This window comes from Theropithecus gelada, chromosome 9 (assembly GCF_003255815.1).
Source record: "Theropithecus gelada isolate Dixy chromosome 9, Tgel_1.0, whole genome shotgun sequence".
Taxonomy (NCBI): domain Eukaryota; kingdom Metazoa; phylum Chordata; class Mammalia; order Primates; family Cercopithecidae; genus Theropithecus; species Theropithecus gelada.
Window position 1 is genome coordinate 116,114,870 of NC_037677.1, and position 23,754 is coordinate 116,138,623.

The following is a 23,754-nucleotide window of genomic DNA, read 5'->3' on the forward strand; positions in this document are numbered from 1 at the left end:
GTAATCCCAGCACTTTGGGAGGCTGAGGTGGGTGGATCACTTGAGGCCAGGCATTCAAGACCAGCCTGGGCAATATGGCAAAATCATGTCTCTACAAAAAATACAAAAATTAGCCAGGTGTGGTGGTGCACTCCTGTAATCCCCAGCTACACGGGAGGCTAAGACAGGAGAATCACCTGAACCTGGAAGGCAGAGGTTGCAGTGAGCTGAGATTACACCACTGCACTCCAACCTGGGCAACAGAAAAAGAATCTATATTTAAAAAAAAAAAAAAAAAAAAAAAGGCTAGGCGCTGCGGCTCATGCCTGTAATCCCAGCACTTTGGGAGGCTGAGGCAGGCGGATCATGAGGTCAGGAGTTCAAGACCAGCCTGGCCAACACGGTGAAACCCCATCTCTACCAAAAATATAAAATTAGCCGGGTGTGGTGGTGGGTGCCTATAGTCCCAGCTACTTGGGAGGCTAAGGCAGAAGAATCGCTTGAAACCAGGAGGCATGGCCGGGCGCGGTGGCTCACGCCTGTAATCCCAGCACTTTGGGAGGCCGAGACGGGCGGATCACGAGGTCAGGAGATCGAGACCATCCTGGCTAACACGGTGAAACCCCGTCTCTACTAAAAAATACAAAAAACTAGCCGGGCAAGGTGGCGGGCGCCTATAGTCCCAGCTACTCGGGAGGCTGAGGCAGGAGAATGGCGTGAACCCGGGAGGCGGAGCTTGCAGTGAGCTGAGATCCGGCCACTGCACTCCAGCCTGGGTGACAGAGCGAGACTCCGTCTCAAAAAAAAAAAAAAAAAAAAAGGTTGGCACAGTGGCTTATGCCTGTAATCCCAGCACTTTGAGAGGCCAGGCGGATCACGAGGTCAAGAGATCGAGACCATCCTGGCCAACATGATGAAACCCCATCTATACTAAAAATACAAAAAATTAGCCAGGTGTGGTGGTGCACGCCTGTAATTCCAGCTACTCGGGAGGCTGAAGCAGGAGGATTGCATGAACACGGGAGGCGGAGGTTGCAGTGAGCCAAGATCGTGCCACTGCACTCCAGCCTGGTGACAGAGCAAGACTCTGTCTCAAAAAAATAAAAAGAAAAAAGAAAAACTTGCAAATGATGTACAACGTGCTGGGTACTGTTCCAGGCTTTTACCTGAATTAAATAATTCAGTTCTCACAATAACCTACTGATGTGGTTATTTCCACTTTGCAGATGAAGAAACTGAGGCACAGTAACTCACAAGGGTCCCAGCTAGAAAATGGGAAATCATGGCCCAAACCCAGGTACTCCTGCTCCAGAGTACATGCTCTTTACCAAAGGCTCTACTGCCATTTTTAGTTTTTATATCTGCTGATCTTTGTACTCAAAGAGACCAGAACACAACAGCCTTTAAGAGACCAAGAACAATCACACTTTGGGGAAAAAACAGAAAACTGGGTAAGAGTCCAATCCATGCAGGAAAAAAAAAGTCACATAAGACCAGGTGGAATCATCTAGCACACAAACACAATGTATATCCGTTTTCCATTTATGCTTATGCTGCCCTATGTGGCTTCTGGCGTCAGTAAAAGCCATTATTTCAAGGATGGGTGAAGCATCACAGTGCAGATGGCTGGGGCTGGTTGCTTGGAGCTTATTTTATGATGCATTATTTATAGATGCTATGATGTCATATCTAACAGAGACCTTCTCCAGACATTAATTCCTTGGAAATCCATACTCAAAAGGCATCTGTAACACTCATCAGAGATGAATGCTCACAGCATGGATTTCTGCTGTTAATCTGCAGGAAGGTCTGTGTAATTATCCTGCATAGACAATTTCTCCAAGTCAAATAACATTTTAGTAATATCTCACTATCCAGTTTCCTCAACAGCAGAGTCAACTTACATCCTCAGAAGGTTTGTCCTAAGTACTCCCTCAAACTCACAGGCTATTAAACATTCAAGTCCAGGAAAAGGCAGAGATATTAACCCTAAATTCCAAAGCGGTTTGGTACAACTCACATGCACAGGCGTGCACCTTTAAAATACCCTACTTTGTAATGAAGTTTCAAAGAAAGTACACACCCCACAAAACTTATTTAAAACCTCTTGTCACCTATGCCACATCAAGTATATTACATTTTTTACAACGTCCTCCTAATTTGGAATCAGAGAGTCATTTTGTTACAACTGGTGATCTGTGTAAGGCTCCCAAGAAACTGGGTCATGGAAACATCGTATCTAAATATTACTTAAGTGTTTATCGGCTCCAGTATCTAGCTGCTGAGAATAACTACCCCGCCTGCATGCAATTCCCCTGCTGGGGAGATTTGATTGAACCGCAGTTAGCAGGAAATAACATCAAAAGTGAAAAAAGTTTTTCAATAATCATAGTAATAGCCAGCATCCAAGTCAGGAGAAGGAAAGCAGGTGACGGAGGGTTGGCTCCACTCAGAAAGGGCATCGTGGCGTTTGCACACGAGGGCACAGGCCTCACAGAAAGCCAAGTGTTCCTTTTGGCCCTTCCAAAGTCACCTGTGCACCTCTGTGTCCTCACAGCACATTCTTCCCAGCCCCTGCCCCACCCAGGGCCAAGGCGACTGCCGACATGGAAAGGGGTGGGGGCCATTCCTTACGTTCCATGCTCTGGGGTCCACCTGAGAAGTTCCACGCAGACCAACAATCCACTGCCTTCCCAGAGACGCCTTGTGTGAGAAAGGCAGGGACTGGAGGGCTCCCCAGCACCCTTGGGTCCGAAGAAAAAACAAGCCTCAACATCCTCTTTTAAGTGGACTAAACAACAGATGGCCACTGGTTTCCAGTTTCTACCAGAGGGAAGGAAATAAGAACGCCGAACTGTTATTTGTAGCCTCCCTAGACTCTCCACTTTCTAGGCAAAAGCCAGAAAAAAGAAAACGGCCCAGCAGCCCTAGCCTAAAAACAAAGACCCTGTCATCGATTTTCTCCACTTCCAGAAGCCCCTGTGTGTCCTCTGGGGCCTCACATTTCTGCGTAAAGCTGCCCTCACTCTCCTACTCTGCTCAATCTGTCCTGCCCTCCCTGGAGGCAAAGTAAATGACTTTTCCCTCCAAGGTCAGTCAGGTGGATGGTGCATTTCTTGAAAGCAAGGGCTGCGTCTTCCTCAGGGTCAGCATGATGTCTGGTACTCAAGTATATATTTTATAGTGATAAATATTTGCTAAGGAATGAGCAAAGTCAGGCACCAGGCTAAGGGTAGAGGGCACAGAAAGGAGGATGGATAGCTATTAAAAATAGTTGAGGCCGGGCGTGGTGGCTCACGCCTGTAAACTCAGCACTTTGGGAGGCCGAGGGGGGCAGATCACCTGAGGTCAGGAGTTTGAGACCAGCCTGACCAGTGTGGAGAAACCTAAAAATACAAAATTAGCCGGCGTGGTGGTGCATGCCTGTAATCCCAGTTATTCAGGAGGCTCAGGCAGGAGAATGGCTTGAACCCAGGAGGTAGAAGTTACAGTGAGCTGAGATCATGCCATTGCACTCCAGCCTGGGCAAGGAGAGTGAAACTCCGTCTCAAAAAAAAAAAAAAAAAGTTGACATTTACTGAGCACTTACTTACAAGTCTCATCGAAACTTTACAACAATCCTTGGAAGTTGGTTTCCTCATGGGCCCCATTTTATACATCAGGAAACTGAGACACAGAGAGATAAAAAATTTGCTACAAAGAAGCAAGCAAGGAAGTGGATGAGCTGGGATTCAACCCCAGGTTGTCTGGCGGGAGAGAAAAACACAGAGAAAGATGCCAGAAATGAAAGGTGGGGCCCATTTTCTCATGGAACTTAAAATGAATTGAGGAGAGGAGGCCAGAAGTTCCCAGGTGGTCGCCTGCCCACAGTGCCACAGGCTGGTCAGAAGTCTTCTTCACTAGTCCACGAATAAACAAGAAGGAAGACAAGGAAATACTTACCAAGTCAGCTGTGCTGGTAGAGTAAGGACAGTCTTGGGTTGCTTGTTTTGTTTTTGCTTTGAAAAAGATTACAGTTCAGGACATACAAAAGGGAGTGTGGTGTAATAGTCTTCCTCACACCTCTGTCCCTCAGGTGCCCAGTGTCTCTCCCCAGGAGCGACAACCTCTAGAAGATTCTACAGGATCAGGACAGCTCTTTACCTGAGATTATATCTTTCCTACGAAAGATAACATCCTGACTAGAGAAAAGAAGGATGGGAGGAAAGAAGCGAGGGAGGGAGGAAGGGACAGAGGCAGGGAAGGAAAGGAGAGAGGGATGGAGGAAGGGAGGAAAGTTGTCAGCTCCACATTCATTCTCTAAATATATTTTAGCAAAGTCGCTAAATGGTTGTTGTGTTTAGGTGGCCGTGGACTTGGGTCCAAGACTTGAGTTCTCTGCCCCTTCTGCAATGGGTGGCTCCGGACAAGTCCCTGCCCCTTAGTGGCCTCTGCAGCCCTCCAGGGAGAAATGAAATGGTTCCCTCCTGCTCAGACAAGCTGCTCTGTCAAGTGCCAAGGGTGGGAGGCAGCGAGGCCTAGAAGGGTGGGTCTGCTGGAGCAGGGAGACCCAGGCTTTGGGACAGGACAAAGGACACCTGGGGGAGCAAAGGCACAGAGGAGGTATTGTTCAGTCCCTCCAGGGATAGACTAGGGAGCAAGAAAAATGGGGCTGGGAAGGACTCAGTCAGATAAGTGGCCCCCCACTGGGCAGTGGGGCAGCGAGGTGGACCTGAGGGTGCTTAGCTGGGCTCTAAACAGATGGGAACTTGCTTGGAAGGGAAATTTTGTCCCCACAAGTCTGCAACGGACTGTCTCACTCCAGCGGATGCCGCCTGACAGCTCTTATCAAGGGGCCACTGCTTCTGCCTGCCAGGGCCTCCTCCGCTCCTGCTGCCACCCCCGGGCTGCTGCAGCAAAGAGCTATCTGGGGGAAGCAGAAGAAACTTGGGGGCATAAATTTAGTGCAGTTTAAGCAGCAGGTTCCCAGAGCCCAGCGTCCGGGGACTCACTCAACCCAGGGAGGGAAGTGACTCACTTCACCCAGGAAGCCCTAGGAAATGGCCATGCCAGGCAGCTACATTTTCTAACCATGAAGAAAGGCGGCATCACATCAAATACAAATCAGCCAACGCAGATAAAACACAGTGAGCACCTCACACCCACCAGGCTATGGGCTGCACTAGGTGGTGACCAGAGCAGGTCCCAGAGGCTCAGCTGGCTCATGGGCTTGACCATACCTATAGAAAACAACACCCCTCAGCCGGTACCTCTTTCCCCGCAGGCCTGGGCCAGTGATGTTCTGCAGAGAAAGTTGCCCCAGCTGCCAAGGCTACCCTGCAGCCGCGTTGTTAAAACAAAGACATTAAACTGCTATGCAAACTGTCATCTTTACATAAAACAAGCCCAGCCATAAACTTAAAACTGTTCCCAAGGGTTTAATGGGATCCTGCATGACAGGCCCGAGGGGAAGGCCGATGCCTGCCTGGCAGGGTGGGAATTCCCCTGAGAGGTCACCCCTGGGTGCAGCTGCAGGGGTAGGGAGTCGGGTGGCTTCAGCTTGGCATCTCAGATGGGCATCTTTCAGTTACCAACAATGCAAGGTTGATAACTGGGCAGGGTGAGTGGACAGAATTCTGCTGGGGGACCCTCACATTTCACTGGCCTGAGAATTCCCCGGGGTGCTTGTCAAAGACGCACCCCACCCTCCCACCTACCTACCGTCCCCAAGATTGAACCAGTGGGTCTGGGCGAGGCCCGAGAAGCTGGACTTTATCCAGGCCCTCCTGAACCCACAGGACGGGTGGAACACACTTTGAGAAACCTCAGGAAGAAGAATAAGGAAATCCCACTCTGAACCTTGGAAGGTGGGGTTAGGAGCTCCAAATCCTCCGCGGAAAGACAGTGTCTCCAGTGAGATTCTGCTGAAAGGTAGGAAGAGTGTAAAATAGAAAGTGCTGGGGGAGGCAGGACCACAACCAGGTCCAAATCAGGGGTCCTGCAGGAGCAGCTCCGGCTTTTGTAGAGCCTGAAGTTTATACAATTTGAGAATCCTCCTTAAGAAAAATAATTCAAAATTACAAAAAAAAAAAAAAAAAAATCAGTACATGGTCCCAAAAATCACTTGGCTGTCTTCTCAGTACCTCCGCCCCCAGGCCCAAACGACCCCTTTCTCACTAGGCTTCTTCTTTGCCCATGGCTTGGTGGTGATGACCAGTCAGGTAAGAACTTCTGTTATTTTCCATGATGGGGAAAGACCCTAGACCTACAATTCCAAAGAAAATCAGGCTATTGGAGTCGAGGCATCCAGTACCAATCCACGATGTTTAGTGGCTGATCTTTCTTCCTTCCTTCCTTCCTCCCTTCCTTCCTTCCTTCCTTCCTTCCTTCCTTCCTTCCTTCCTTCCTTCCTTCCTTTTNCTTCCTTCCTTCCTTCCTTCCTTCCTTCCTTCCTTCCTTCCTTCCTTTTCTTTGAGTCTCACTCTGTCACCCAGGTGAAGTGCAGTGGCACAATCTAAGCTGACCGCGGCCTTAACCTCCCAGGCTCAAGTCATCCTCTCATCTCAGCCGTCTAAGGAGCTGGGACTATAGGCATGCACCACCATGCCTGGCTAATTTTTTTATTTTTTATTTTTGTAGAGACGGGGTTTTGCCACGTTTCTCAGGCTTATCTGGAACTCCTGAGCTCAAGCAATTCTCCTGCCTCAGCCTCCCAAAGTACTAGGATCATAGGTGTGAGCCACTGCGCTCGGCCTGAGACTGCCTTTTTATCAATGATGTAACCACATTTCATGAGGCTTAAAATTTGTTGCCCTGAAACAATTTATTCCCTAAAACTGCATTCAGCCTTTTTGGAGTGCAACATGGCTACATGCAAAATCACCCCAAATCCATGTATCTCCCAGGATACAATGGTTGTATTTGTCAGTCTTCAACCCAAAAGTAATCTAAAGTAATAAGTAACGTGTACAGGGCTATTCATAGCAGCTCTATTTATAACAGGCAAAAGGGAGAAAAACTAATAATTATTACACATTTATTGAGTGCCACACATTGTACTAGGGGCTTCATATGGTTTTGAGTATTTAACCCCATGATCCCATGAAACCCACTTTGCAGATGGAGAAAGTGATTCAGAGGTGTGCTGGAAATCAGCTCTCCTGAGTCAAAATGAAGCCTTCATTTTTAGCTTTGTTGATTTTCATGATGTAAATATCCCATCATAACTACTTTCAAGCTACCTAAGGTTTAGCAACCAGTTCCCAAACTTTTTGAATATTTAGTAACTGGCTCTTGCAAGCCAGTTTGAGCCAGTTCCAGCACATCATTGAAACAGAGGCACAGAAAGATTAGGTAATTTGCCCAGTGTTGCTGAATGACAGAGTCAAGGTTAGAACCAAGAGTTTAATTCGAGTCCAGGCTCTGAGCAGCGCTCCACAGGCCTGTGCCAACCACAGAGAATAGTTAACATTAACACCCACAAGGGAATTCTTTGACTCACATGCAACACAAAAAGGTTTACATGACCGCTAACGCTAATGGAGCACTTAGTACGTGCCGGGCAACAATGTAAGATCATTATAACAACCCTACGAAATCCTACATATTAAATACAATAATTTGCAAAACTTGATGGATGGGAGACAGGTTCCAATTAAGTGCTTAAAAAGGCGAGTAGCTACTGTTATTCCCATTTTGCAGACCCTTATTCTGCAGAGAGGTCCCACGGCTGGTGAATATGGCGAAGGTGAGATTCGGATCTAGCCAGTCTGGTCCCAGTCTCTAAACCACAATGTCCCTCATAAAGTATCAGGTAGCAGAAAGGAAATGCACCAACGTGTTCCGACTCTGAGCGCCAAGCAGAAGTGAATCTCGGCGTGGGAAGCCCGGCAAAGCCTCTGAACTCCAGAGTCAGGCGAACCTGAGTTTGAAAGCCTCCCCATCACCTGCTGGGTGTGACTGGGGCAAGTCACCTAACAGCGCCTGGCTTCGTTCCCTTCTCGCGCACCAGGTTGTCCTAGGGGTGAAGGGAGAGTTCACCCAACGCGGTGGACAAAGCCCTTGGCGCACCCGAAGGCCTGTACAGGTCGTAGCTATTGTGATGAGCCAAAGGGTAGAAGGACCAGAATCAAGGGCATGGCTCCACCTTCACCGTGGGGTCTTTGTCCTATCAAGTTGCCCCAGATGGTGGCTCAGGCTGGCCCAGAGTGACAGCCAAGGCGAATCCTTCGTAACGTCAGAACTTCGCTGGCACGCACCGCAGAGGTGCCCTTCTCCATCCTGGGGTTCCGCCACCCTCGCGACCGCACCTTTCGGCTCCTTGCGGCAGAAGCGAAGGCCCCGGCGCCCCAGGCCCAGGCGCCCAGTCGGATGCCCGGGTCCAGCCGTGCTCCCCCGGGCGCTCGGCACCCTTCCACCCACGCCCGCAGCGGAGGCGGAGAGGGCCACTGAGGGAGAAGCCCGCGCGCCGTTCTGCTTTCGGAATCTGGAGCCCCATGTCACCTCCAAAGTTTGGGGAATTTGGGCGCTCCTTTTTCTCCCAGACCATCACTAAAAAGAAAACTGCGGCTGTTCCTCTTTCAGCCAAACTTCCTCCCCGGGGCGCCCGGAGGAGCTCTGCGCTCCCGTCGCAGCTGGGATAGCGAAGGTGCGGGACCCAGCGTGGAGAAGTGGTGCGGTCGGCCCGGGCTCCAGTCTAGGAGGTACCGCCGAGCCGCGCCAGAGCACAGGAGGGAGGGCAGGAGGCCGGGTGGGCGAAGCGGCGCCCCGACCCCCAGCCCGCGGGCCCCTGGAGCCGCTTACCTGACGGTGGCCGCTTCCTGCTCAGCCGGCTCACGGCGCGGTTGAACATCGCCGCGGGCGCCCGGGGAGGAAGCAGGAGCAACCCGGCGGCGCGGCGGCTGAGCCGGAGGAAGGCGAGGAGGAGGAGGAGGGCGAGGAGGAGGAGGAGGAGGGCAAGGAGGAGGAGCGGGCTCAGCACCGCCCCGGAGCGCTAAGTCCCCGCCCGCCGCCCTCCTCCTAGCCAGGCGCCGCGTGGCGCGCTCCGTGCGCCCTGCCCGCCCCCGCCGGTGGGGGCTCGCGGTTCCGCTCCGGGGTGCCTGGGCGGGGCAGGGCAGCCCCGGGTGACCCCCGATCGCCGGGAGTCTGTCCTGCGCCTGGGATGGGGTGCGCCGGCCCAGAGGGAGCCCGCGTCGCCGGGAACTTAGTAGCCCAGCAGAGGCGGTTAGCGCATCCCGGGATCCCTGGCCCTCGCCCGAGATGCCGTTCCGGCCGGCCCCGCCCAGCTTCAAGCTCCCGCGCCCATCGCGGTCTCCCGCCTTCTCCCTGCAGCCCCGGAGAAACGGGCACGGCGCCGCGGGCGCACCGCGCTTCGGGGCTCCCAGCGAGCCTTCGCGGGTGGCAGGCGGGGTCCCCTCCTGGGTCACAGGCCGGGAAGCCGAGGCCTCGCTGTTCTGCAGAGTTCAGGCGCGACCCAGCCCGTGGCCTTTGCCTCCTCGTCACCAGGATCCCCGCCTGCCGGGGCCTGGCTGCTCCCCGACTTCGTGGGCGCTGCGCCTTCCCGCCCCGCGAATGCGTGTGGGGCGTCCCCAAGGCCGGTGCGCTGAGCTAGCCGAGCCGCCGCGGGTGGGCGCCCTCTCCCCTGGCTGTGCCGCGCGGGCGCCAGGACTCGGGGAGACCTGAGAGAATTCCGCAGGAACCCCCCGCTTCCAGCGCCGGGCGGTGCTCTGTCCGGCAAACCGCGCTCTCGGGACACTTCTTGAACTTTGGGGACACGTGGGCACAGCCTCTGGCAGGGCCTTCAGGCTCCACGACCGGGACCACTCAGGCCCCCACGGCGTCACCTGCTGGGCGCTGCGCGCTCCACGGTCTCCTATTATTTCATTTCTTCTACAGAGCAGCCCCAGAGGGGATGTCATTAGCCCCCATTTTCTTGAACATTTGGTTTGCAAGAAATTGTCTTTCTGGCGAGTTTTATTTTTCTCCTTGTGTATCTGGCTTTGTCTCTAAATTGGTCTTTATTTTTAGCTGTACTAATTGCTGTTTTTCTAAACTGTTCCCCAGTCGCCCTCCCCCCCATTCCCCCCCGTCCTTTTGCAGTTTTTTTCACTACTTGGCACTTTCTTTTGTATCTTCTATTCTGAGCTTCCAGTTCTGCTCACTTTCCCTCTCCGTCTACCCACCCCACAGCCCCAGTTGCACCCCAAGTGTGTCCGGTGGTTGCTTCTTGTTTTGCTCCCCGCTATTCCCCCTTAAAAGTCGTTTTCCTCAGGGCATTTCCAAGCACTCTCCCACTTCTGCCACAAGAGGATTTCCAGGCTCCTGAAGCGAACGCGGTGACCAAGAACAAGGTTAGACCCAGCGAGGGGCGTTCTGCTTTTAAAACTGCTGTTGTTGGCCTGCTCTGGGCGCAGACAAACTTCCATCTCATTGTAATGGGATCAAGCTGTGATACTTAACTATAGGCAAGAGTTTCACCTTTCGTAAGAGCAGGATTTTAAATGCTGGCAGAGTCCTGGATCCAAGTGAGGTCACTGCATTCTTGTAACAATAACAAGGGAATTGGTGCAACGCACCCACCCAGAAAACTTCCCCGAGACGAAATTACAAGTAATCCTAACACAGGAAATAAGCACACTGGCACACAGGGGTAAAAGTTAGGCACAGCAGCTCAATGTTATGCTAGTTGCCAAGTCCACCCTAGCGTGTCCTGAAAAACACTGGTGTGGCTTAAGACATGCTATGAATCCCTCCTAAGCTGAGAACCCCAGGCATCTCTTAAATAAAGGGAAAATATAGCAGCCTTAAATCACTTTTACTGTCCTGTTAGCACATCAGACAGTAAGTACAAAAATTAAGATGCATAGTTAGGGCCCGACGCTGTGGCTGACATCTGTAATCCCAGCACTTTGGGAGGTGGAGGCGGGCGGATTACCTGAGGTCAGGAGTTCAAGACCAGCCTGGCTAACATGGTGAAGCCCCATCTCTACTAAAAATACAAAAATTAGCCAGGCCTGGTGGCAGGCACCTGTAATCCCAGCTACTTAGGAGGCTGAGGCAGAAGAATCACTTGAGCCCCAGAGGAGGAGGCTGCAGTAAGCCAAGATCTGGAGGAGGAAGTTGCAGTGAGCCGAGATCTCACCACTGCACTCCAGCCTGGGTGACAGAGCAAGACTCTGTCTCCAAAAAAAGGGGAAAAAGGCTGGGCGCCGTGGCTCATGCCTGTAATCCTAGCACTTTGGGAGGCCAAGGCAGGCCGATCACCTGAGGTCAGGAGTTCGAGACCAGCCTGACCAACATGGTGAAACCTCATCTCTGCTAAAAATACAAAATTAGCTGGGTGTAGTGGCAGGTGTCCATAATCCCAGCTACTCGGGAGGCTGAGGCAGGAGAATTGCTTGAACCCAGGAGGCAGAGGTTGCAGTGAACTGAGCTCGAGCCATTGCACTCCAGCCTGGGCAACTGAGCAAGACTCCATCTCAAAAAAAAAAAAAAAAAAAAAAAATGCATGGTTAATGTTTAATGTACACAGTTTAAAATTTTTGCCTGGGACATTGCAAGATTGTCCTCATGAAATTGCTGTAAATAACTGTTTTAAGTTTCTAAAGGTTCAAAAGCCAGTTTTCGAAGTGCACTGTGCAAAAAAAACACGTATAAAAGTATAAAGCCTCCTAACTCCTAAAACTTGCCAAACGCGCACATACACACACACACAGGCACACACACACACGATTAAATTCCAACCATGATTTGCATTGGATTGAAGGTGCTCACCATCCAAATGGCATTTTTCCTGTAAGTCCAGCATGCACTTTCTGAAGCCTTTTTTTTTTTTTTTTTTTTTTTTTGTAGACACAAGGGTCTCACTACGTTGTCCAGGCTGATTTCTGACTTCTGGGCTCTCAAGTGATCTTCCTTCCTTAGCCTCCTAAGTCAAGTCTTCACAAACAAACTGTGGTAGCCAGTGTGCGGAAGAAGAGGATGAGCAGTTTAGCCCCTTTTCTGCCCCTGCTGGTCTCACTTTTGGTTCAAGGGCGTTCACATCAGGCAAGAAGCAAGAGACCCAGATGTCTTCTGGTAACACAAGATTTCAGAGGGATTACTGGCTTTGGAGTTCAATATTTTCATTCTACCCAGAAACTAAAAAATTGGTAAGCCGTGAATACATTTTAGAGCCTCTCATCACCAGAGTTTATATAACAAGACTATTCTAGGCCAGTTGAGGCAGACAAGCTATAGTAAAATGATTAAGTGGCCAACTTAAAGTCAAGAGACCTGGGTACTAATCCTGAGCAAACAGCAACCAGCTGTGTGGACACACCAGCTGTGTCCTCAAACACATCGCAGCCTCAAGGGACAGGGCAAGGAGAGGTGCCACCTACACTCCAAGCAAGTGGTGTTTGATAGCAATAAACAAAAAAGCATCTGGCATAGTGCCCAGCACATGTAGGCACACAAAAAAATTACTGGAATTTTAATTACTCTTACTCCCCCTACAGTGATGTTTTAATAAATGATAAACTTTATCATACAGCCAGTCAAAAGTGGATTTCTTTTCAGTTATAGGAAATTGGCAGGGTTAGTAACACTGTGGTGTTCACATTGTTACTATGCTGTGAAAGAGGGAAAGTAAATTGTTGCAACTCTCTAGAAGGAAGAGAAGCAGATGTGTTAAGATATGTATTTGACAACATATGTAAGAGTCTTCAAAATGTTTATACCTCTTGGACTAGTGAATAATTCTATAACTGGTAATTTGTGCCAAAAGAAAAACAAATGATGCAAACATTTAGGTGTACAATTAAACAACGTAACACTTCTTTTTATCAGCGTTATTTACAGTAGCTAAAAATGCCCACTGAGAGAATGACTAAGGTATAACATATTCTTGTGATAGAATATTTAACAGTTGTAAAAAACTGTGAAAAATCTTTGGAACTTGGTGGAAAAAACTGGTGCAAAGAGAAAAATGAAAGAATCTTAGACGAAGCTCTCGTTGAAAAATCAGGATACAAATATACAGAAAATTGTCAGTGTTGAGGAAGAGGAGAATATGGTATGTTTATGCATAGCAAGCTAGCAGTTAATTACACCTAAATATTACTAGACTATATCTCTAGATGATAGGATAATGAGTTATTTTACTTTTCATCATTACATTTTCCTGTTTTGCAAACTTCTGCAGTGTATGTGCTTTTAAATCGGAGAAAAATCACTAATTAGAGACTAGTTGAAATCTCTGCTGGGTTTAATGCCACAAAAATATATAAGGCTTCATTTCTGTTGTGGTTTTGTGTTTTGTTTTTCAGAGACAGGGACTTGTTCTGTCGCCCAGGCTGGAGTGTCGTGCTGTGATCATGGCTCACTGCAGCCTTGAATTCCTGAGCTCAAGCAATCCTCCTACCTCAGCTTCCTGAGTAACTAGGGCTACAGGAGTGCACCACCATACCCTGCTACTTATGTATATATGTATGTATGTATGCATTTATTCATTCTTTTTTTATTTTTAATTTTATTTATTTATTTATTGGAAATGGAGTCTCGCTCTGTTCCCCAGGCTGGAGTGCAGTGGCGCAATCTCGGCTCATGGTAACCTCTGCCTCCCAGGTTCAAGTGGTTCTCCTACCTTAGCCTCCTGAGTAGCTGGGATTACAGGCACCTGCCACCATGCCTGGCTAATTTTTGTATTTTTAGTAGAGATAGGGTTTCACCATGTTGGTCAGGCTGGTCTTGAAATCCTGACCTCGTGATCCACCCCTCAGCCTCCCAAAGTGCTGGCATTACAGGTGTCATTCATTTATTTTTTTTTTCATTTATTCATTTATTCATTTATTTTTGTAGAGATGGGGTCTTGCTATGCTGCCCAGGATGGTCACAAACTCCTGACCTCCTACCTCGGCCTCCCAAAGTGCTGGGATTACAGGTGTGAGCTAGAGCATCTGGTCCCCGACCTCCTCCCCCAACTCCAACTTTTTTTAAGAGTCAGAGTCTCACTGGGCGAGGTGTCTCACGCTGTAATCCCAGCACTTTGGGAGGCCGACGGGGGCAGATCATGAGGTCAGGAGATTGAGACCATCCTGGCCAACATGGTGAATCTCTGTCTCTACTAAAAATATAAAAATTAGCTGGACGTGGTGGCATGTGCCTGTAATCCCAGCTACTCGGGAGGCTGAGACAGGACAGTCGCTTGAACCAGGGAGTTGGAGGTTGCAGTGAGCTGAGATCACGTCACTGCACTCCAGCCTGGTGACAGAGTGAGACTCCGTCTCAAAAAACAAAAATAAAAACAAAGAGTCAGGGTCTCCATCTGTCATCCAGGCTAGAGTGCAGTGGTACAATCATAGCTCACTGCTACCCACTCCTGGGTAAACCTTCATTTTTACATTAGTTTTGCTTTCTTAAAACTCTTAATTTCCCATGGAAGGAGCAAGCAGACACTGGCTGCCTTTCCCACCTTCGATCTCTCTTGCACTTCAAGTCCCACATTCCTGGCATATCACAGCTGGAGGATCCTTGGGGATCAGCATATTATGCTGCAGATCAGGAAACTGAGGCTCAGACAGCAGCTGAACTTGTGTTTAGCTATGATGTGATACTAGGTTTCCCGACTCCTGGTCAGGCAGTTTTCCTGGTACAGCACTCTTTATCTGGTTTGTTTGAGACGGAGTCTCGTAATGTCACCCAGGCTGGAATGCAGTGGTGCAATCACGGCTCACTGCAGCCTCCACCTCCCAGGCTCAAGCAATCCTCTCCTCCCACCTCAGCTCTCTTCAGTAGCTGGGACCACAGGTGAACACTACCACGCCTAGCTCTAATTTTTATTTATTTATTTATTTATTTATTGCAGAGATGGGGGTCTGTCTCCCTTTGTTGCCAGGCTCATCTGGAATTTCTAGGTTCAAGCGATCCTCCTTTCTTAGCCTCCTAAGTAGCTGGGACTACAGGCACATGCCACCATGAATGGCTAATTTTATTTTATTTTTTATTTATTTATTTTTTTTTTGAGACAGAGTTTCACTCTTGTTGCCCCGGCTGGAGTACTGCAATGGCGCGATCTCGGCTCACTGCAACCTCTGCCTCCCGGGTTCAAGCAATTCCCCTGCCTCAGCCTCCCGAGTAGCTGGGATTACAGGCATGCGGCACCACACCCGGCTAATTTTGTACTTTTTAGTAAAGACAGGATTTCTCCATGTTGGTCAGGCTGGTCTCAAACTCCCGACCTCAGGTGATCCATCCGCCTAGGCCTCCTAAAGTGTTGGGATTACAGGCGTGAGCCACTGTGCCCAGCAGGCTGGATTTTTATAATACCATGTTTTTTAAAGTAAATTTTATTATATTATTATTTTATTTTTATTTTTATTTTTATTTTTTTTGAGACCCAGTCTCACTCTGTCACCAGGCTGGAATGCAGTGGCACAATCTCGGCTCACTGCAACCTCTGCCTCTCGGGTTCAAGCAATTCCCCTGCCTCAGCCTCCCAAGTAGCTGGGATTACAGGTGTGCACCACCACACCTGGCTAAATTTTTGTATTTTAGTAGAGACGGGATTTCACCATGTTGGCCAGGCTGGTCTCCATCTCCTGATCTCGTGATCCGCCCACCTTGGCTTCCCAGAGTGCTGGGATTAAGTGAGCCACCGTGCCTGGCAAAAGTAAATTTTATTTTTAGAGCAATTTTAGGTTCACAGCAAAACTGAACAGGCAGTAGAATTCCACGTGCCTCCTGCCCCAAACACGCATAGCCTCTCATAGCATATGACCTCCCACACCAGAGAGGTACATTTGGACAATCAAGGAACCTACACTGATACATTGTTATCATCCAAAGTTCGTATCAAATACCCTTTTCACATCTCAGGACTCCCACCTTTTTTGGGGGGCGGGGGGCTAAGGAGCGGAAAGTTTAATAGGCAGGAGAAAGAGAAGGCAGAACAGTTCTCTCTCTAGGGAGGGAAAGGGGCTTCCGAAAGGAAAGACCGGCCAGTGGGGGGTTCTCCCCAGATTTTATAGGCAGGCTTGAGAAGGCGGTGTGTGATTTACGTAGGGCCCACAGACTGGTTTCATCAGATGTGACGTTTACATAGCGCGCAGGGAAGGCTGGCCACCCCACCCTAATGCTATTACACAAATGAGTTTTCCACTTGACTGGTGACATCCTGTCTGCTCCTTATATACATGTGGCTGGCAAAGACAAGGGAAGATGGAGCCGCCATTTTGAACATGCCTAGTCCCTGGTAGCTTTCTTCCTGCCGGCAATCACCCATGCCAGCATCCAGCTTGCTTGTCTATGTCTGCAGTTTGATTTTACAGGCTGCTCTTTGTTAGGAAGTGATTTTAGGGTTGCTTTCTTAAAAAGGAAAACCTCACTGAGGACTCCCATACCCTCACTATCTGAGTAATTTCTTCTTAACTCCTGTATTATTCCCCCCTCAGAAGTGGTAACCCTAACTGCTGTTAGGGAGTGTTGGATGATGACTCTTTCTGGCTACTTCCTGCTGAAAAGGGGCAGGACTCCCACCTTTCTATCTCCAACCTGATATCTCCTCTTGGACGTCTGATAGGACACCTGAAAAGGAATACATCCAAACAGAACAACTCTTCCACCTCCATTAAAAGCAACTTCAACCTTCCAGTTGCTCAGATCATTGTCTTGGGATCGTTTCTCATGTCTTTTGACTAGTGATCAAGGAATCCTTCGAAATACACGCAGAATCCCTCACTTCCCACTGTCTCCATCTCCACTGCAGTCACCCTTGCCCAAGCCGTCGTCTCCATCTCCACTGCAGTCACCCTTGCCAAAGCCACCATCTCCTGCCTGGAGTACCACAGGTGCTTCCTAAGGGCGACCTTGCCAGCACCTATTCCAAACCCAGCAACCAGGGTGATCCTTTCAAAACCAGGGACATCTCACCACGTCAACCCTCTGCTCAAAATTCTGTAGCCGCTCCCCACGTTGCCCAGAGAGGTTGCCCATGGTCATGCAGAGACCTGCAAGGTCCCACGTGGTTGGGTCTCCAATCCTTCCACTCCTGGCCTTCCCACTTACTCCTTCACCCCTGCCACAGGGCTCCTCCTCATCCCTGAAACTCCTCCATGCATTCCCGCCTCATGACCCACTTAAGTCCCTTCTGTCTGGGACACTCCTCCCTGGCACATGCATAGCATCGTCCTCCAGTTTCTCCAGGTCTTTATCCAAATGTCACCTTCTCAGTGAGGTCTCTCATCCATCCATCCTGTTTAAAATAGCAGCCCCTCCCCCTGCACTTTCACACCTTTTATTTCCATTCCTGCCACGTTTCTCCAAAGCATGCATGGCCCTCTAACAGACTATGATCCACTTAGTATGTCCACTGCTTGCCTCTCCCTGCAGCCCACATCCGCTACATTACATGCTCCCTTGCATGTGGGCTCAGTGGAGGCAGAGAATTGTCACTGTTTTTTTCCCTGCTGTCCTAGCACCTAGGAGAGTGTCTGTCACAGAGTAAACACTCAACAAAAATATGCTGATGAATCAAGAGAAGGAATACTTATCTCCTCTCTCCCCAAAGTCCACTAAGATGATAGAAAAGGCATTAAGGCCAGGCATGGTGGCTCATGCCTGTTATCTCAGCACTTTGGGAGGCCGAGGTGGGCAGATCACATGAGGTCAGAAGTTCGAGAACAGCCTGGCCAACATGGTGAAACCCCGTCTCTACTAAAAACACAAAAAAATACAAAAATTAGCCAGGTGTGGTGGTGTGTGCCTATAATCCCAGCTACTCAGGAGGCTGAGGCACAAGAATCACTTGAACCCAGGAGGCAGAGGTTGCAGTGAGCCAAGATCATTCCACTGTACTCCAGCCCTGGACACAGAGTGAAACTCCATCTCAAATAATAATAATAATAATAATAATGAAAAAATAAGGTAGAGGCTAGGCACGGATCACACCTGTAATCCCAACAATTTGGGAGGTCCAGGCAGGAGGATCACTGAGCTCAGGAGTTTGAGACTAGCCTGGGTAACATAGTGAGACCTTGCCTCTACAAAAATAAAACAAGGTATAAACCCACCTGGGCAAGGTGTATGTAAAAGGAGACAACATGGCCAGGCGCGGTGGCTCATGCCTGTAATCCCAGTACTTGGGAGGCCAAGACGGGCACATCACCTGAGGTTGGGAGTTCAAGACCAGCCTGACCAACATGGAGAAGCCCCATCTCTACTAAAAATACAAGATTAACTGGGCATGGTGGTGCGTGCCTGTAATCCCAGCTACTCGGGAGGCGTAATCCCAGCTACTCGGGAGGCTGAGGCAGGAGAATCGCTTGATCCTGGGAGGTGGAGGTTGCAGTGAGCCAAGATTGCGCCGTTACACTCCAGCCTGGGCAACAAGAGCGAAACTCCATTAAAAAAAAAAAAAGAAAAAGAAAAAGAAAAAAAGAAAGAAAAGAAAAGAAAAAGGAGACAATAATGGGAGAGAGATTTCAGCCAATTGGAAAGGAGATGGCAAAGCAGAAACACTTAACAAGAGGAAGGAGTTACAACCTAAATGCAGGCAGGGTGTGCCAGTGAGAACAAGCCAGTTCACTCTGCAGAGCCTCAGAGGAGCTCCTGACCCGAAGGCACAGACCACAGAGAAGAGGACAGGCAAGGACTGAAAAGGGGGAATTGATAGAAGTCTATATAAGGAGACTTCAGTTCCCCTGCCACCTACCTTAGGAAATCATTATCTTGGGAAATAGTGAGGCACAGAAGCTCTGGACTTATGAACCACTGGCTGAGCTAAGGGTGCAGATGAGCTGTGGGGGTCAAAGAGAGCATTAAGCCTATGTCTGCACAAAGGATTGGGAGCCCCTTCTTCCTCAGCCCCTTCCCCAGCAGCCAGATGTACTAGAACAAATTTAATCTCTCCAAAAATAAAAAGCAAAACAAAAACACAATGGAAATTAACATTTAACATTCTCCAGAGTTAGCACTGGTCAACTACAGAGGGATACACAATCCACATGCCTCTTTCACACACACAGTTCCAAAGAGCTTTGGACACCTCCTTCTCAAGGGTGAGGACTACGCAAAGACCACAGATATTTAAGGAATGTCTCTAATGAGAGAGACAGAGAGAAACAGAAAATAGGAATTCAGGTGAAAGACAAGAGAGAGTAGGCATGAATCTTTTAAAATACTCTAACTAGCTCAGAGAAGGGGAGAGAGAAGCTATTTCATCCATTCATAAAAGAAGAAAGATTGGAATATAAAAATGAAGTAGAAACAGAACATTTCAATACAGGAGTTTGAAGATAAAGGTGAAGAAATCTCCTGAAAATTAGAGCAGATGAAGAAATGTACAAAAGGAGAGAAAGGAAGAAAGATTGGAGAATCCATTCAAGTAATAGGAGTTCCAGAAAGACATTACAGAGAAAATGTTAAAGAGAAAATTAAAGATATAATTCAAGAAAATTGCCCAGACTGAGATGGGCATGGTGGTGTGAACTATAGTACCAGCTACTCAGAAGGCTGGGGCAGCAGGACTGCTTAAGCTCAGGAGTTTGAGGCTGTAGTGTGCTATGATCTCACCTATGAAATAGTCACAGCACTCCAGGCTGGGCAACATAGCAAGACTCCATCTGAAAGAAAAGAAAAGAAGAGAGGAGAGGAGAGGAGAGAAAGAATTTCCCAGACTGAAGAAAATTCATCTCCAAATGGAAAAAGCCCATAATGGGCACAATATCAGACCTACAACAAGGTGCACCTGCATGACATTTCAAAACAAAGATAATTTCCAAAAAAAGCTTAGAAAGAGCACATTGGTGGTGGGAATACTAAATGGTGCAGCCACTCTCAAAGGTGGCTTAGAAGTTTCTTAAAAAGTGAAATGTATACCTATCATATCATCCAAACATTCCACTCTTAGGTATTTCACGAAAGAAAAGTGAAAACATGTGTCCATACAAAGACTCCTACATGAGTGTTCACACCAGCTTGAGTTGTCATAACCTGGAAACAACCTGATGTCCGTCAGCAGCTGCATGGATAAACAAATTGTGGTATAAACATACAAAAGAATGAATTATTGACACATTCAAAAATATAGGTGAATCTCAAAATAATTACTCTCAATGAAAAAAAAAACAGACCAAAAAAAGATATATACTGTATGATTTCATGTATGTAAAATTCTAGAAAATGCAAACTAAACTATAGTAACAGAAACAGATCAGTGGTTGTTTGGAGGAGAATGGGGAGTAGGGATAGGGGAGTGATGGGAAAAATGGATTTCTTTTTGTTTTTTTGAGACAGAATCTCATTCTGTCACCCAGGCTGGGGGCAGTGCCAGTGGCGTGATCTCAGCTCACTGCAAACTCTGCCTCCCGGGTTCAGCCTCCCGAGTAGCTGGGATTACAGGCATGTGCCACCACGCCCAGTTAGTTTTTTTGTTTTTTTGTGTTTTTTTTTTGAGACAGAGTCTCACGCTGTCACCCAGGCTGGAGTACAGTGGCACGATCTCGGCTCACTGCAATCTCGCCTCCCGGGTTCAAGCAATTCTCCTGCCTCAGCCTCCCGAGTAGCTAGGATTACACGTGTGCGCCACCATGCCTAGCTAATTTTTCTATTTTTAGTAGAGACAGGGTTTCACCGTGTTGGCCAGGCTGGTCTCAAACTCCTGACCTCAAGTGATTGCCCACCTTGACCTCCCAAAGTGCTGGGATTACAGGCGTGAGCCATCGTGCCCGGCCCAGCTAATTTTTGTATTTTTAAGAGATAGGGTTTCCCCATGTTGGCCAGGGTGGTCTCGAACTCCTGGCCTCAAGTGATCTGCCCGTCTCAGCCTCTCAAAGTACTGGGATTACAGGCATGAGCCACTGCACCCAGCTGGAAGGACAGATTTCAAAGGGGCACAAGGGTTATTTTGAGTTGATGTGTTCACTATCTTGACTGTGGTGATTGTTTTGTAAGTGTACACAGGTCAAAACTTACATAGTTTACATATGTGCATTCCACTGTATGTAATTTTATCTCAATATAGCTGTTTATAAAATTATATATGCGTTGAAAATGTAAAATGATGCAGCCCCTTTGGAACACAGTTGGGCAGTTCCTCAAAAAGCTCCATGTGGAGTTACCATATCACTCAGCAATTCCACTTCTTCATGTCTCCTCTAGATAAATGAAAACATACGTCCACGCTAAAACTTGTACACAAAGGCCCATAGCAGAAAAGCAGAAACAACCCATGTCCCTCAACTGACGATGCATACACAAACGTGGTAGCTCTCCATCTATTCCATGGAATATTATTCAACCATAAAAAGGAATGCAATACTGATATATGCTACACCATGGATGAGCCTCGCAGGGAGCCAGTGATCACCTCTAATCCCCCTTTTCGCTCTTAGTGGGCTCTTCAGCTAGATCTAGAAACCAAACTGACACCAAGCTGATTAACAAGAGCGAGGTATACACATTTTATTAGTTTGGCATGTCCATGGAGATCTTCACAAGAGGCTCGAGTCTGAAGTGGCTAAAGCAAGACGCTTTTTTTTCTGCATCACTTAGACTATGCAGAGCAAGATGCTTTTATACGTTTTAGACAAAGAACAATAAATTTGAGGAGGAAAAATAGGACAAAGAAAATCTGGCAAGGGTGATAAAATGTTCTAGGAGATCCACTAGGAGGTACAGGAGGGGGTGTAAAAAGGCAGAAGATAAGTGTTATTTCATGAAGTATGTTTATTCAGGTCCATTGCCATCCTCAGTTCCAGTCTCTGGTGATAAGGGCTATTTTCTCTCTCTGGTTTGGAGAGGGGACCCCTCCCAGAGGAATCTTCACTGCTTGCTGCATGCAGGAAGAGGCAGGTCAGCTGGTCCTTTCTGAAGCCACCATTTCTCCAAGACTTGCAACTGGAAATAATCGATATACTAATTAGGCATATTTTGGAGTGGAGCGTCCTTCATGCTCTCAACCTTGCAAATGTTACGCTAAGTGAAAGAGCATCACAGAGAGCATCCCATGCTGCGTGATTCCATTTATGCCAAGTCCAGAATAGGCGAATCATAGAGACAAAAAGGAAATTCTCAATCGCCTAAGCCTGGGAACAAGGGAAGAAGGGGAGTGACTGTAATAGGTACATGGTTTCTTTTTGGATCATGACGAAGTTCCAAATTAGATTATGCTGATGGTTTCACAACCCCATAAATACATTAGGAACCATTTAATTGTGTGCTTTACATAGGCAAGTTTTTTGGTACATAAATTCTATCTCAACAAAACCGTTAATTTACAAAGAGCAAAAACAGGTCACATACAAAGGATCAGAAATCAAAATGTCACTGGACTTTCTGGAAAGTTAGAAAGCTTGAGGGATATCCTGAAAAAAAAAAAAAAAACAATCAGGCGCAGTGTAATTTCAGCACAGGTGGATGGCTTGAGCCCAGGCGTTCGAGACCAGCCTGGGCAACATAGTAAGACCCTGTCTCTCCAAAACAAAAACACAAACATTAGCTCCGCTTGGTGGTGCGTACCTGCAGTCCCAGCTCCTCCTAGGGCGGGGGGTTGGGGGGCTGCAGGTGGGGGCTGAGGTGGCCTCGAGGATTGCTTGAGCCCTAGAGGTTGAGGCTGCAGTGAGCCGAGATCATGCCACAGCACTGCAGCCTGGGCGACAGAGGGAGATCTCATCTGAAAAAATAGAAGGAGTACATGCAAAAAGAGAGGGCAGCAAAGGCTCCAGAGAACAAGGGCCCAACCTGGGAGAGCAGCAGAGTCCTGGTCAGGGTAACGGGAATGCAGTGGGACTACGGCAGCCAGTGCTGGGGGAAGCATGAGAGAAGTCTCCAGAAGCCTCCTTTGATGACCCTGAATTTGAAAAACTGTATTGAAAACCATTTGATTCTGCCAGGCGTGGTGGCTCACGCCTGTAATCCCAGCACTTTAGAAGGCCTAGGCGGGTGGATCACTTGAGGCCAGAAGTTTGAGACCAGCCTGGGCAACATGGCAAAATCCTGTGTCTACTAAAAATACAAAAATTAGCCAGATGTGATGGCTTGTACTTGTAATCCCAGTTACAGGTACTGGGGAGGGAGGGAGGGAGGCAGGGAAGAGAGAGAGAGAGAAAGAAGGAAGGAAAATAAAGAAAAGAAGAGAAAAGAAAGAAAAGAAGAGAAAAGAAAAGAGAAGAGAAGAGAAAAGAAAAGAAAAGAAGAATCAGGCCAGGTGTGGTGGCTCAAGCCTGTAATCCCAGCACTTTGGGAGGCCAAGGCGGGCGGATCACAAGGTCAGGAGCTCAAGACCATCCTGGCTAACACAGTGAAACCCCATCTCTACTAAAAATACAACAACAACAACAACAACAACAAAATTAGCCAGGCGTGGTGGCAGGCGCCTGTAGTCCCAGCTACTCGGGAGGCTGAGGAGGAGAATGATGGAAACCCGGGAGGCGAAGCTTGCAGTGAGCCGAGATCGCGCTACTGCACTCCAGCCTGGGCGACAGAGTGAGACTCCGTCTCAAAAAAAAGAAAGAGAGGCCGGGCGCGGTGGCTCACGCCTGTAATCCCAACACTTTGGGAGGCCGAGGCGGGCGGATCACAAGGTCAGGAGATCGAGACCACGGTGAAACCTCGTCTCTACTAAAAATACAAAAAAATTAGCCGGGCGCGGTTGTGGGCGCCTGTAGTCCCAGCTACTCGGGAGGCTGAGGCAGGAGAATGGCGGGAACCCGGGAGGCGGAGCTTGCAGTGAGCTGAGATCCGGCCACTGCACTCCAGCCTGGGCGACAGAGCGAGACTTCGTCTCACCAAAAAAAAAAAAAAAAAAAAAAAAAAAAAAAA

The 23,754-nt window shown here is 48.4% G+C and overlaps 1 protein-coding gene across 2 annotated transcripts in view; it reads right to left on the minus strand.

Annotated features, from left to right (window-relative positions):
• Positions 1-8,890, minus strand: part of RGS10 (regulator of G protein signaling 10) — a 42,267-nt gene extending 33,377 nt beyond the window's left edge. The window contains exon 1 of one of the 2 annotated variants that reach the window (XM_025397850.1): positions 8,761-8,890. In XM_025397850.1, the coding sequence (XP_025253635.1) occupies positions 8,761-8,809 (49 nt within the window). In that variant the 5' untranslated portion in view covers positions 8,810-8,890. Of the gene's footprint in view, positions 1-2,613; positions 2,717-8,760 lie in introns of those variants that run through there. The other variant, XM_025397851.1, reaches the window with a different exon arrangement.
• Between the last annotated feature and the right edge of the window lie 14,864 nt (positions 8,891-23,754).